The sequence below is a fragment of the Aulonocara stuartgranti genome (assembly GCF_965226115.1).
Source record: "Aulonocara stuartgranti genome assembly, chromosome: 7".
In the NCBI taxonomy this organism is placed as follows: Eukaryota; Metazoa; Chordata; class Actinopteri; order Cichliformes; family Cichlidae; genus Aulonocara; species Aulonocara stuartgranti.
The window spans coordinates 42,819,030-42,833,845 of NC_138945.1; the positions used below are offsets into that span (position 1 = coordinate 42,819,030).

Genomic DNA, 14,816 nt, shown 5'->3' on the forward strand with positions numbered 1-14,816 from the left:
TTAATTTATCCACAAGCCCTTATCTCTACATGTTCACACAATCTCATCCTTGCCTCTCTTATTTTGTCTACAAACACTGAGCATGATCTGCCACTCCTGACTCATCTAGCTCCTCCCCATGTTTTTTGTAAGACTAACCATCTTTAAACTCTATAATAGTTGGTCTCACTACCATCCTTCCTCGCCGCTTCCCTTTTGTCACAAATTGCCCACTTCACCTGCCTGCAACCTCTTCTTGACTTCTCTCTTTTACACTGTTCCTTCAAATGGTTATCCCCATCTGCCTTCACTACCTGTACTTCATGCATCTTAAACATTACACCTCCCTAACTCCAATTCACACAGATTGTACCCGTCTTTCTTCTACTAGATTTTATTCCTCTTCTTTAAAGTGCATACCTCATCTCTCTCTTTCACCTGCTTTCTACTGTCACCACAGATCACAACATTATACAGTGAGTTTTGCAGACAATCATTTTTCTGGATTGGCAGATTTAAAGTAACATAACATAAGTAACATAATATAAAAAGGCTCCAGAAGTCTTGGTTTAATTGAATGCCGTATTATTAAAGTTCGGGAAGAACTGAACTATACATTTTTGTAATGTGGACGATGAACACTTTACCTGGACAGGGTAGAAGATGGCCTGCAGTGTAGGGAGGGTCTCTGTGAAGAACTGGTCCCACATACAGGCAAGGACATTAAGCTGGTTGTCATCTGTGGGGACACGAGTTAGAAATACAACCAATATTACAGTGATATGCTGAGCTTTTCCCACCATCTGAGGACTTACTCGTACTGTTTTTCTGTCTGTATAAACAAACAGGTTAACAGAAGATAGACACAAGCATGATGTTCTGCTGAAACCTGTTACTTTATAACAGATCAATATCCTTTATTTGGCTGCAACATAGTGGCAACAATCATATATGCAGTGATTCCATGGTCCATCAGAAAATATCAGACACGGCCACTACAGCAACCTTTGGAAAATGTGGGGTGCCATCAGTGTCACAGTCTAACACATTTTTATTTTTTCACATTTTAAATCAGTCAAAATTATTAGAGAAACAATTATTAGTTCAATCCTTTCAACCAGTTTTTACACACAATAGTCACAATTTACTAAACCAGCTAAAAAAACCAACATAATAGAATTCAATAACTTCTACAGTGGGAGTGCAAAAATATCAATACAGTTCCCTTTAATCCAAATTCCACTAACTTACTCTGTTCAGTCTTAATGGAATGACAATTAAGAGCAGATTCAGATATTTTCCCCAGCTGATTGAAAACATAATATAATGTTAGAGTGCTATAAACTTCAACATTTCTTGGTGGGATTAACTGGATAGAGACGCATACATAGCAACATAAGAAATTCTAGTCTTTCGGAGGAATTGGCCCACTCTTCTTTCCTGAATTGTTTAAATTCAGCCAGACTTTAAACAGGCTGCTCATTTTTGAGAGAACGGCCTGTGTAAGCTCATGTAAAGGCATCTTAGCTTTAGTCTAAAATGTAATTAGGCCAAGTCAAAACCTTTATTTATTTTTTTGAGTCATTCAGAGGTTGCTGGTGTGCTTTAGATCATTGTTCTGCTGCACAACCCAAGTGTACCAGAGCTTTGTGTACTTGAGCTCCGTACCCCCATCCTTGCTTTTTAAAGAGTTAGAACAGAACTTTATTAATCCCTTGGCGAGGTGGCCTGGAGGACTGAGAACCTTCACAGACATATTGTATCCCTATTTCTGTAAAACAGTTTTTGAATTTTGTTCTTGAAAAGCACTATGTAAATAAACCTTACTTATTTGCAAATGACTTCATGCAGAATTCTCAGTGGCTTAAATACCACACCACCTAATCAAATTTCCCTTCTGTCATTTTAAATCCTACAGTTACAAGAATGTATTCATTTTCTATTTTATGGGCAATATGAGACAGTGCTGATCCAGGCCTGTTCTCTTCTACATTGTTCTGAGCTGATAGTAAACATAGGGCGAATTAAACATAAGAGATTCCAGCTTCTTTATATTAACACCCTACTAACCAGTGTCACTGTTTTGAAGAAGGATCTGTTCCAGGACTCCAGATAGACCTCGACTCAGCAGCTGATTCTAAAACATCAACACAGACAGACAAAGATTTGAACTGTGTATCCAGGACAATCAAGCCAATAAGTAGGTCATCATCTACAAGCTGATGTCTTTAAATTTCACGCCACATTTCATGCAACTGCCATTTCAAATTGGGACAACATAAAAAAGAAAATAATCACACATTTAATCTTACCACATGTCAGATTAGAACAGAAGACAGGATTATAAAGAGATTCCCAAAGATTCAGACTGAAAGTTAACCAGTCCAAATACTGTGTGATCCTGTGTTCAGCGCTGTCTGAAAATCACTGTCAGTGTCCTAACCTGCTAAATTAACGCACTAATACCCAAACAAAAATCCATTCATACATTACAAAAGAACTAATCATATTATAAATATTGTGGTTGGTACTTTTCTACTCAATTTGAGCACGCAAAGCATTTTAATACTATGAGGTTCATTTATAAGAGTACTTTTTTCTAACCTAAGCACTTTCAACCTGATATCACTATAATAACACTCACATGGATGCATCACAGGCAACTCAGGGTTCAATATCTTATCACTGACCTTCCAGCTAGTCGATGACCTGCTCTACCTCTTGGGCCACAGCCACTCTAGCTTGTATTTATGTAAAAATATCACTACTGAAGCAGTGACCAACAAGGTATTATTGTTATTATAGCATGCATACAGGTGTTTTAACACATGGGTCAAATATTTTAAAGGCAGAGTATAAAAAGCATTGCTGTTCTTCCTTATTTATTGTGTTAGTAAGTAGCACAGGAAATTATCATCACTGTAACAGTGAACACATTTACACAGCACACATTTCCTTTCAGATAATGAGATACAGCAGAGATTGCTCTTTAGTTTCGCAGCTCTTTTCGCTCGTCACAGGAACCAGGAGCCCTGTGGTTTCTCAGTTGCGCGGGGCAACCAGACTTGGAGCACTCACAGCGCTTTTTTGTTTGGTTTGCTTGGCTCTTTTGGCAACGGCTGACACTGATCAGGGACTGCAGTTCTAGTACCATGGATTGTTCCTAGTGACACAATTTTTAAATTGAGGTTTTCTAAGAATTTCAGTGTTATGAATTGAATTCTGGTGTTAGTGAAAGTAATTCATAAAGTATCTGAGCCATTGAGAGAGATCTAAAGGTGAAAATTGTTTCTTGATCTTGAGTTCAGAGCAAATTGATTAAAGCTAAATGACTGAAGCAGTCATATCAATTAATATCAAGAGATTCAATCATTGGTTCTCTTGTGCAGTGACTAACATTAGGTAACTCAATGTACTACAAAGACATTAAAAAACAAACAAATAATGAGATTCATTTACAAATATTTGTATGGAAATGTTCTTATTCTGAGCAAAAACAAGAAAAAAAGAAAAGGAAATTACGGCTGGATTCATTAACCAAATTTGGATTCATTTGTTTTTAGGATCTAACAGTGTGCAAATCTGATCGGGGTTTTCTAACAGTCTCCACTGCCTCTGTTGTAGGTATGCAAGTGAAGAGAGAGACTATATCAAATGACACCATAGTTTCATCTGGCTCAAGTGAAAGTTCCTGCGCCTTGTCGGTAGAGTCACCTCCGACTTCTAACAATGCTTCTTGGTAGTGAAGTGTATATAGCTGCAAAGCCGGTTTCTTTCCCCCTAAATGGAGCCACATTTGATTCAAACAAACAGGCTTCAAAAGCATGTGGAAGAAGCATCCACAGCCACTGCAGTCCTTCACCTCTGCTCTCTGCTCCTCATGTGGATCACATACTACTGGGGGATGGCATTTCATTCTTCAACCAGCATTTGTCACAAGTTAGTGAATCTGTACAAGAGCACACCGAAGTCCCACAGGTGCTTGACGGGGTTGAAGTCAAGACTACAAGCAGGCTAATTATTCCATGCTTTACTCCCAAGTTCTGAAGGTAATCTCTGATAAATCCCACTCTTTTGAGGCGAGCATTCTTGTTTGGGAGAATAGAGTTCAGTTCCAGACTGTGGAAATATTGTATTGCCACTGGTTGCCGAGTCTAATCTCGATATCTCCAGCCCTAACTAAAAGCCTCCTTAAAAAAATGAAAGTTTTAAGTCCAATCTTAAAAGCAGAGAGTGTGTCTGTCTCTCCAAATCCAAACTGGAAGCTGGTTCCGTAACGAAGGGCCTGTCTCCCATTCTACTTGAACAACTTGAACAATGAACTAGGAACCACGAATAAGCCTGCAGTCTGAGAGCAAAGTGCTTTTTAAATAAAGCACGATGAGGTGAATAAATACCTAAATCAGTGCCCAGAGGCTTTTCAAGCAGCTCTGTAAACATATTGGCTTTTAGAAGGACTTAGTACATGTCCAATATTATCCACATGAATGCTTGATTGCAAGGTTTTCCTAACAGAACATTATAGTGATTTGTAATGTTCAGTATTTTTCACTTTATTTGTATAATATGTATTATAATATGATTATAATGCTGTGGCTGTTTGGTGCATATATAAAGCAGAACTGTACTGTTGATAATAACACTGGATATTTAAATATTACATTTTTTTTTACTGAAGTCCTTCAGAATAACCACAAAAAATTTAATCTGAATGTCATGACAGAATGAAAGCTAAGCTGCTTCAGGATGTGAAGAGGAAAGACATTTCAGCACAAAGAAGACCAGAAACTCAGTGCTGACATAACATGCAGATCATTTAAAAAAAAAAAAAAAAAAAAAAAACCAGAAAGAAAAGAAAGAAAAATTAAAAAGGACACAAACACATCCGAACACAAAGGGGATGTGTTGTCAAAAACAGCCTGCAATTTCATAATAAATGCCTTTCCAATTTTAAGATCAGTAATACAAGCGAGACAGAACTAAAATACTACAAGTCTCACAAAAACTACAATGGCAGTGATACAGTAGTTCCTGTGGCTCACAATCCATAACAATTTAAAGGTTATTTCCCATAAAATAACAAATTTGACTAACTTTAAAAATAATTTCGGTGATCAACATATCAGCAAAAATCTATAAAATTGTAGCAACTTTACATGATGCATTGAGAACTTCTACGCTGCTCCTCTCTTTTCACCACTCCACCTACATGCCACTATTGTACGTTATTAAATTCCTTATAATAATAATAATAATAATGGATTGCATTTATACAGCGCTTTTCGGGACCCCTCGAAGCGCTTTACAATTCCACTATTCATTCACTCTCACATTCATACACTGGTGAAGGCAAGCTACAGTTGTAGCTGGGGGCAGCTGGGGCAGACTGACAGAGGCGAGGCTGCCATATCACGCCATCGGCCCCTCTGGCCATCACCAGTAGGCGGTAGGTGAAGTGTCTTGCCCAAGGACACAACGACCAAGACTGTCCAAGCTGGGGCTCGAACCGGCAACCTTCCAATTACAAGACGAACACTCAACTCTTGAGCCACGATCGCCCCAACAATACTATACTGCTTACTGTACTTTGTATCTTGTCCAGTTTATTGTTCCTGATATCTCTATGCAATACGTTTTTTTCTATTCTCTTCCCCCTCATCCCGTCACTATCTCTTACTGAGCCTGGTTCTGCTGGAGGTCTTCCTACTGGCAGTCACCATGTAGGATTCACTTTTGATCATTAGTGTTATCTCTCCAAATTTGTAGTCCTCTTTACCTTAATATATTAAGTTCTTTGAAATGGGTGTTGTTGTGGTGGCAGTGAATTGAATTGAGTATTGGTAAAATGCTCAAAAATCCAGTACCAGTACTACAAGACTAATGATAAGACAAAGTAAGGACAGCGCCCAACATCGGCAACAGTAAATGTTTCCCCTGCCCACGGAAAACAAACAGACCTTCAGATGCTTCTGACTTAGAGACTCCTGCTGACATGAACTCTGTTACTTTACTCAGGAGTAATAAAAGGTAAAAGAGGAAGAGAAAATACCTGGAAGTACTCTGTGATGAAGGAACCCATCTCAGTTTTAAGGAGCCACCTACAAAGACACAGAAGACTTGAGCAGTGAGGAAGACTGGCAGCTACCATGTTCCTTTTTATCTCACTCACACAGTCCAAACCAGTTTCTTCTTTAAGTTCATTTAAAGTTAAATTAGTTCTTCACTTATTGTTTCTGCCGACTCTTTCCACTTCTTCTGTCTCTGCATTTTGTTCTGTTCTGATTCAACAAGGCTACTTTGAAAAGAAAAAGTAAAGTGTCACCTGATGCTCTCGTTAAGTGTGTAGAGCTCATTAGTCTGCAGAGCTCCCCCCTTGAACACCTTGATCACAGCTGATTGGACCCTGAGAGAGAAATAAAACAAGTCAAACAAATAAATTCTAGCTTGTAACAGAAATCTTTGTTTTATCATACCGAGTTTCTGAAGAACTAAAAAACAGCAAACTGCATTATGTCTCCAGTAAGCTAGATCTTAGGCATTTTAAAAACTCAGAATGTAATACTTCGATTACTTATTTCCTTAGCTTTTCAGTTGAAGCTGAAGGCATCATAACATTTATACCACCAGGGTCAAATATTTCAGGTAGAATGCCACAAGCTCCAAACAATAAATTACTGTGAGTTCTTCCCTCATTTGCATTGGTCAGGTCTAACCACAAATTTTGAACTGGACTTGGGTTCATTGATTTGTCACAGCAACACCAGGACACTTTGTAGTTATTAAACCTTTCTGCCACAACTTCTGAAGTATAGCTGGGGTCACTGACCCATTTGCAATCACTTTCTAAGGGTTGAACAATTAAGTTTTCACAAAGGCCACATGAAAACCTTAGACTGCTGTGAAGGGCTGCACTTCAGCCCTGAATAGAGATTATCACGATCTGAGATTCAGATTACTGAATTCAATAATCTGAAAAGATTTTCAGAAAACTTGACCTCTGACCCTGACTTTGAGGTAAGTTTCACAGATATTAAAACTTGTCCAAGATTTTTAGTAGATGCACCTATAGTATCAATTTGAAAATCCTACGTCACCCCACTGGTCAGGCACACATGGTAATACCTGATCAGCCTTTCACCACAGAGCAGTAAAGATCAAAGACTTTCACAAAAATATCAAAAAATATAACGTTTTAACCCTCTACTGCATGACTTTTTTTTGGGGGGGGGGGGGGGGGGGAATTCCACCCTATTTTGGGGAAGCTTTAGGATCCGTAATAATATATCAATCATAAAATCTGACCCCCCCCCCCAAACAGATATTGGTTTGTTGCTTCAACGCAACACTGTGCAACAAGTGTAGTCAAACACCAAGTTATTCTATAATAAGTTTTATTAGTACGACAAGAATGAACAAATAAACAAACAACAAATAAACAATTTCACAGAACAATAAAACACCAAAATACATCCAACACTTGATCAGGGATCTCTCAGGGTGTCTTGTGCATTCAGTGTTGAACCTCAGGAAGCAGTTGGGGTCGGGGTGAAGCTGAGGTGCACATTGCTTTTGCGGCACATTGCTTTTGGTGTACCACTGCACCCTGGCACCATGCATCGAAAAGAAAAAAGTATTAGAAAGAAAGAAATGCAACAGGAAGATGTGCATGCACGGGTGCACACGCACACACACACACACACACACACACACACAATTACTTTATCAGCTGACCTCTGACCTCTTGAGGGATCCACTCCTCTACTTCACTGTCACTCCCTGAAAGCTCACTTTCTACACTTTCTGCACATTCCCTTGGTTTCCTTCCATAAAAGGCTTTAACGTCCATGTCCTGTAATTATCAGTAGATTGTAAAGTAAAAAACATTGTGTGCATTTGTATGATCATAGTCAAACACATCTCTACACACATATGCTAATGTATTATATTGCCTGAAAAAAACTGGGCTAACTGCAGTGTTGCCTTGAGGTAACGAATGAAAATTAACAGTTTTACTCTAGAAATAAATTTTAAAAAGTAAAACGAACAATCAAATATACTTCTTAACATATTCATGCACATACAAGTATTTTTATATACACTTATTTCACTTTAAACATGTAAAATAGTGATCTGTATCGTACCTCCTAATGGAGATGTCTCTCATGTAGTGCAGCTTGCAGAGAGCCCCCCCCTCCCCAAATGAAAGTCACACCACCTTCAACTCATTTTATTGGCCGGGTGGCATTATTTGACAAAAAATATAAATATAAATAAATAAATAAATATAATGCAAAATGTGAGAGTTTTCAAAAAAAGTGACAATGTGTAGAACAAATTTGAACTTTTGAAATTTTCACTTGTAACATTTTTTAAAATTTTATTTATTTTTTACACACACACACACACACACACACACACACACACACACACACACACACACACACACACACACACTACAATTACAGAAAATAAATTTATACACAAATGTGTCCATATTGAGAGCTGCAAAGTTGTAACTCAAATTTCTTATATTTATCTTTTTTACTACTTACAGTCACAACTCTGTGATTACAACCTCTCCAATCAGTGACTATAATAGCATAAATGAACTGTAATATATGTCATCTTTGGAAAGCAGAGTTCAATTTCTGTGGCCACTACAATACTAATACAATACTCTGTAGACTGACGAGACAAAAGTTAAACTTTTTGGAAGGTGTGTGTCCCATTACATCTGGTGTAAAAGTAACATCATACCAACTGTTGGGTCTGCGCTTCCACAGGCCCCGCTGGTTCAGAAACGTATTCCCGTTAACAAAGCAAGACGAACAGCTCAACCGGTTTTTCACATACTAGCAAGGGAAGGATCTCAGAGCAGCCCTTCTGCCCTTGGTGACAGACCACTTCAAAGAACCAGCTTCCCCTGCAGCCTCTTATTTCTGTGACACACAGTTTCACAAACACTCATTGTAAACCCCCCCCCCCCCCCTATGGTGTCAGGCACTAGGCGTGTGTGTGTGTGTGTGTGTGTGTGTGTGTGTGTGTCTGGGGGTGCGTTTGTGTGACCTCCTGCTCACCAAAGGGTAATCTCCCCCACCCTGTATATGGCTTAACCCCTCTAACGTTCTCACCATCTCACCATACACAAGCACAGGTGAGGTCATAAATGGCAAGTAAAACATCCTCACTAAATAAGAAAGCAGAAACAGAAGCTTCACATACGATGTCCCTGTAGTTAAACACTATAGCCTCCCCCACCTTTCAACAGGCTGGGGAGGACGGTCGTTAAGTGATGACGTGACTAACCCTACTTCCGGGCCTAAAGTAGTCTGTGTTTAATATGGCTTTTGTGTTGTTAACATGTTTAATGTTTTGTATTTTCTTCTATTTAATCTCAAAAAGCTCCTAAAACAGTCAGTGATCACTGTTGACCTCCCTCGGCTTTTATTACCGCTAATCATTTATTTAAGCTGAGTTTTTAAAACCTTAGGATGTAACTAAAGCCCAGCCCATGCAGCAGTATATGAATGACTAACCTCGTATTGTGGATGGATTATCTCAGTTGTTCTCCTGGCTGAAGTTTGGTCCTTTTACAGCATCCTGCCATGCGATTACATTTGTTCCTGACCACCAACAACACTCACGTTAACTTTTATCGAGTGGAAAAAAAGTTATCTTGTTTATATTATGCTAACATAGCTGTGTTGCTAGCGGCCACGTAGCACATCATTATGTACCAGCTAGCCAAACTTCAGTAACCCTACAAACGTCACTGCTGTTTAGTTTTCTGTCTTCATTTATGCTGGAAGTGATAACAGAGCTGTACGTTTTAATTTGTTTCCAAAACCCCGCAGTCAGGACATGCTATATTGTATTTAGATAGAAGCTAGCGAGCTAACTCCCTGCTAACTTCTAACTCCGTTAAATGTCATAAATTCCATTTTCATGGATGCCTGGATGTTAAACTCAATTGTTACACCTGGTAGAGCAGAACGCTGATCATTTTATTAAAGATGAAAGACTTTAGACAGTTTTTCAACTCTCAGTAATGCCATAGTGATCGTTTGATATATGGACCTGCAGCGGAGTTTAGGCCCAGACACGGCTAGTGACGTCAGACTTAACGACCGGATAGAAACAAAGGAAAGTCCTTAATCATATAGTTTGAACCAAGACTTACAAATTTAAGTACAATAATGGCAACATTTAACAATTTGACTCTAACACCAACAGTAAAATGTGGTGGTAGTGTGATGGTCTGGGGCTGTTTTGCTGCCTCGGGACCTGAAGACTTGCTGTGGTAAATGGAACCATGAATTCTGCCATCTAACAAAACATCCTGAAGAAGAATGTCCAGCCATCTGTTCTTGACCTCAAGCTGAAGCGCACTTGCGTTCTGGACAATGATCCAAATCACACCAGCCAGTCCACACACACTGGCTTAAGAAGAACAAAATGAAAACTTTGAAGTGACCCAACCAGTTATTAGGTTTAGTACTAACCAATGAAAAAGACAAACACTCTATACCAAGAGTGTTACTTAAATTGTAAAAATGTCTTCCCTCTAATGTCAGATGTTACATTTGAGATGGAAGGAGAGGAATATCCCAGTTGGAGTTTCCCCCCAAAGAGGGACAAAGGACCCCTAATGATCCTCTACCTAATCACATGAGCCAAGGTGTGAAAACGGGTGTGGGTCACAGTCAGCCAGGGTTTCGGGTGAGCTCATTGTGAAACCTGGCCCCACCCTATCATGCGATTTCCTGAGGTCAGATGGCCCAGGAGGTGAGTGGGCGTTAAGGCGTCTGGGAAGGGATCTCAAAACTGGATTATAGATGGCAGACAGTTGGTGTCATAAACCACCACCTCTGTTCAAAGATGGTCATTCACAGTGGACATAAATGGCTTCTTTCACTCCTCTTTCAAACCATCTGTCCTCTCTGTCCAAAATGTGAACATTGGCATCCTCGAAAGAGTGACCTTTATCCTTTAGATGCAGATGGACTGCTGAGTCTTGTCCTGTGGAGGTGGCTCTTCTATGTTGTGCCATGCGCTTGTGAAGTGGCTGTTTGGTCTCTCCAATGTAGAGGTCTGGGCAATCCTCACTGCACTGTACAGCATACACCACGTTGTTAAGTTTGTGTTTAGGAGTTTTGTCTTTCGGGTGAACCAGTTTTTGTCTGACCGTGTTGCTGGGTCTGAAATGCACCGGGATGTCGTGCTTGGAGAAAACTCTTCTGAGTTTCTCTGATACACCGGCTACATAGGGGATGACAATGTTGTTGCGTCTGTCTTTCTTATCCTCCCTCGCTAGTGTCTGGTCTTCTTTTCTGTGCATCTTTGCTGACTTTACAAACGCCCAATTAGGATAACCGCATGTTTTGAGTGCTTCCTTTACATGTGTGTGTTCCTTTTTCCCTTCAGGCTTAGAGGGAACATTTTCTGCCCAGTGGTGTAGGGCCCTAATTACTCCAAGTTTGTGTTCCAGAGGGTGATGGGACTAAAAGAGGAGGTACTGGTCCGTGTGTGTGGGCTTCCAATAAACGTCAATGTTGAGGTTGCCATTCTCTTCAATGTGCACAGCGCAGTCCAGGAAAGGCAAACAGTCGTCCTTTGTGTCTTACCTGGTGAACTTGATGTTTTTATCCACTGCGTTAATATGCGCAGTGAAGGATTCCACTTCTTGTGTTTTGATTTTGACCCAGGTGTCGTCTACATATCTGTACCAGTGGCTGGGTACTCTCCCTTTAAAAGAGCCAAGAGCCTTTCTTTCCACTTCGTCCATGTAAAGGTTGGCTACAATTCACAATGAGCTCACCCGAAACCCTGGCTGATTGTGATCCACACCAGTTTTCACACCTTGGCTCATGTGATTAGGTAGAGGATCATTAGGGGGTCCTTTGTCCCTCTTTGGGTGGGAAACTCCCACTGTGTTTAAATCTGGGACTCTCCACCATTTGACCCTTAAAACTGAAGAAGCTTCTCGAATGAGAGGTGAAACGTCTTCAAGCAACTTAAAGAAGTCCAGACGCTTTTCTCTCCAAGCTCCTTAGACTACGATGACCTGGATGACCGAGAACCTTCACAGACACATGAGTTTAAGGGTAAATCTGTGTTGCTGAAAATAATTGCATTACTAAGAATGAGACATATATACATACGGATGAAGACAACCTAAAATATAATGCCTCTAGGTAAGGCTGTTTCTCTTTTCCTTGGGTCAGTTGCATTTAAGTGTGTCCTCTCTATGTCCAATGTCCTTGCATGCAGCTAAGCTGGTTCTCAGGATATGACCTTGCTGTTGCCTCTATTTCCTATTAAACATCCTGCTCTGAGCTGTGGAGTGCAGGAAACAGGCCACAGATTCAGAGGTGTGAGCTCCTCCTGTCAGTGATAAAATAATCTAAACACCCTGACAAACTGAGCTGCAGTAGGATAAAGAATTTTCAACTGTAACTTCTCCATCTTATTTTAGCCGCTTCCTTTAGAGGAAGCCACAGTAGCTCATCTTCATCCTTCTCACCCCATCCCCTGTATCCGCTCCTGTAATGCCAACACTGCCATGTCCTCCTTCATTACATTCATAAATCTGCTCTACCTCTTTTTCTCCTGCCTGGCAGTTCCATATTCAACACCCTTTGTCCAGTTCTATGAAATGACATAAAAAATGCATTGTTAGTCTGAAGCATTTAGGTATGCGAATGCCAAGTGAGAGACTGATAAAATCATTCAAAAAAAAAAATTACTTCAAGTTATTGCTGTTAAAAGTGGTTATACAGGCCACTGCATCATGTGGTGTACTTCATCTTTCACACACTGCATCTACACCTTGGCTTAGTTTCTTTTAAAAAATAAAAAATAAAATAAAATGCATGATGAGATATGTCAAGTGTTAATCTCAGGTTATTTCAATAATCTGTGCGAATTGTGAAGGACACAATGATTTTTTTGTTCTGATACATAAAACCTCAGAACTGAAAGATTGTGTACTTTTCCACTGTCGCTCTTCTGCATAATTTCGAAACAATCTTATCTCCAGTTCTTTCTCCAAACTGCACAACCTGAGCCATCCCTCTGAAAGAGTCATTTTGATTCCTATTAGAGCTGCACGATTAATCGTTAGAAAATCGCGATCTCGATTCATACTTATGTGCGATCTCATTTCCAAATGACAACGATTTTTAAAAAAAAGAAAAAAAAAAAAAAGACGACGATTGTATCGCATTTTGATCCGGGACGTAATCTGCATGAAAACAAGCGCTCACTCTTCCTGCTCAACAAATGACAAGGGCGGAGCCTTATACCACGTGATACAGAAGCTGTGCCGTGTGATGCTAAAATTAGCAGGGAAAAAACAACGTTGAGCACGTCAGGGATGACGAGAAAGTGACAGGAGAAAATCCGTCCCGGTCAACCACCCAAACATCAATAACGGGAACCTTATACAGCGCTTCCCTATACACGTCGAACTCCCGCAGGCACAAAGAAATTACGGAGGCTATCACTTATCACCTGACCAAAGATATGGCTCCCATCAACACTGTGCAAAACGAGGGATTTAGGAAAATGATCAACACCCTAGACAAACGCTACACAGTGCCGTCCCGCAACTATTTTTCTATTGTTGCACTACCTGCTCTATACACGCAGTGTCGAGCAACGGTGGAGACGGAATTTCAAGCAGTACAACATTTTGCGGCAACAACAAAACGTGAGACATTTGTTGTTTTTATGTTTGTTTATTGTTTTTATGTTCAGTCTCAACTGTTACGAAGTTGATGTGCAGTTAATAAGTGCAATAAATATTTATACTGGAAAAGAAAATCGTGAGAGAATCGTGATCTCAATTCTAAGCCAAAAAATCGTGATTCTCATTTTATGCAAAATCGTGCAGCCCTAATTCCTATCCATCCCGGTCGCTTTTGGCACTGCCACCAAATCAGCAGAATCAGAACAGCCTTTATTTGGATAAGTTTGTACACACAAACGAGGAATTTGACTCACCCTTGTTGGCATCCTGTTGTCACAAATCGCCCCTGATACTTTTCTCCACCCATTCCACCCTGCCTGTACTCTCTTCATTTCTCTTGTACACCAGTCATTGCTTTGGATTGTTTACCGCTTCCTCCTTCTCTACATCTGTTTCTTGCAAATTAACCTTTCTTCCCTCTCACTCTTCTTTACTCTTGATCAGAGTATGCCTCCACCTCTCCAGGCTCCCTTCCTAGTCAATGAAAACTCCTGCTGGTCCACATCTGTTTGTTAACCCCATTCCTGATGCAGTCCCATTTGTTACACCAGCGACACATCACACCACTGTCTTGCTGTTCTAAGTGCATATCCTGCAGCACCCTCATGCACTTCTTGGTAATTCCTGACTCCTTCAAATCTTCTTCAGCAAATCGTGTGATAAGGTTAGGATATTTAAAAGCAGAATAGGGCAGAACCTTCAGCTTCAAGTCTCTTCTTCTGTGGAACCAGCCACCACTTGGGACACAGGAGACAGACGTGCTCTCTATTTTTAAGATTAGGCTTAAAGCTTTTGACAAAGCATATAGTTAAGCATATTAGCTAGAGCCCCGCCTTAGTTGCTGAAATAGGTCTAGGCTGTTGGGGACTTCCCATGATGCAGTGAGTGTTTCTTCTTCACTCAACAACCCCCTCCCCCTTTATTGTGTGTTTATACACCTCTCTGCATTTAATTATTAGTTATTACTAATCTCTCTCTCGCTTCCACAGTGTGCCTTTGTCCTGTCTTCCTTCTCTCCAGTCAACTGGCCGCCCCTCCCTGGTTTTGCTGTAGGTTTCTTCCTGTTAAAAGGGAGTTTTTTCTTTCC

At 40.2% G+C, this 14,816-nt stretch overlaps 1 protein-coding gene across 6 annotated transcripts in view; it reads right to left on the reverse strand.

The window, feature by feature from the left end:
- Positions 1-14,816, reverse strand: part of LOC309711173 (proline-rich protein 5-like) — a 41,723-nt gene that overhangs the window by 8,596 nt on the left and 18,311 nt on the right. For 5 of the 6 annotated variants that reach the window (XM_082541269.1, XM_082541268.1, XM_082541272.1 and 2 more), the window contains exons 3-6: positions 6,302-6,382; positions 6,029-6,077; positions 2,050-2,116; positions 627-718 (exon numbers count right to left, since the gene is read on the reverse strand). In XM_082541269.1, coding sequence (XP_082397395.1) covers positions 627-718; positions 2,050-2,116; positions 6,029-6,077; positions 6,302-6,382 — 289 coding nt within the window. Of the gene's footprint in view, positions 1-626; positions 719-2,049; positions 2,117-6,028; positions 6,078-6,301; positions 6,383-13,983; positions 14,490-14,816 lie in introns of those variants that run through there. The other variant, XM_082541273.1, reaches the window with a different exon arrangement.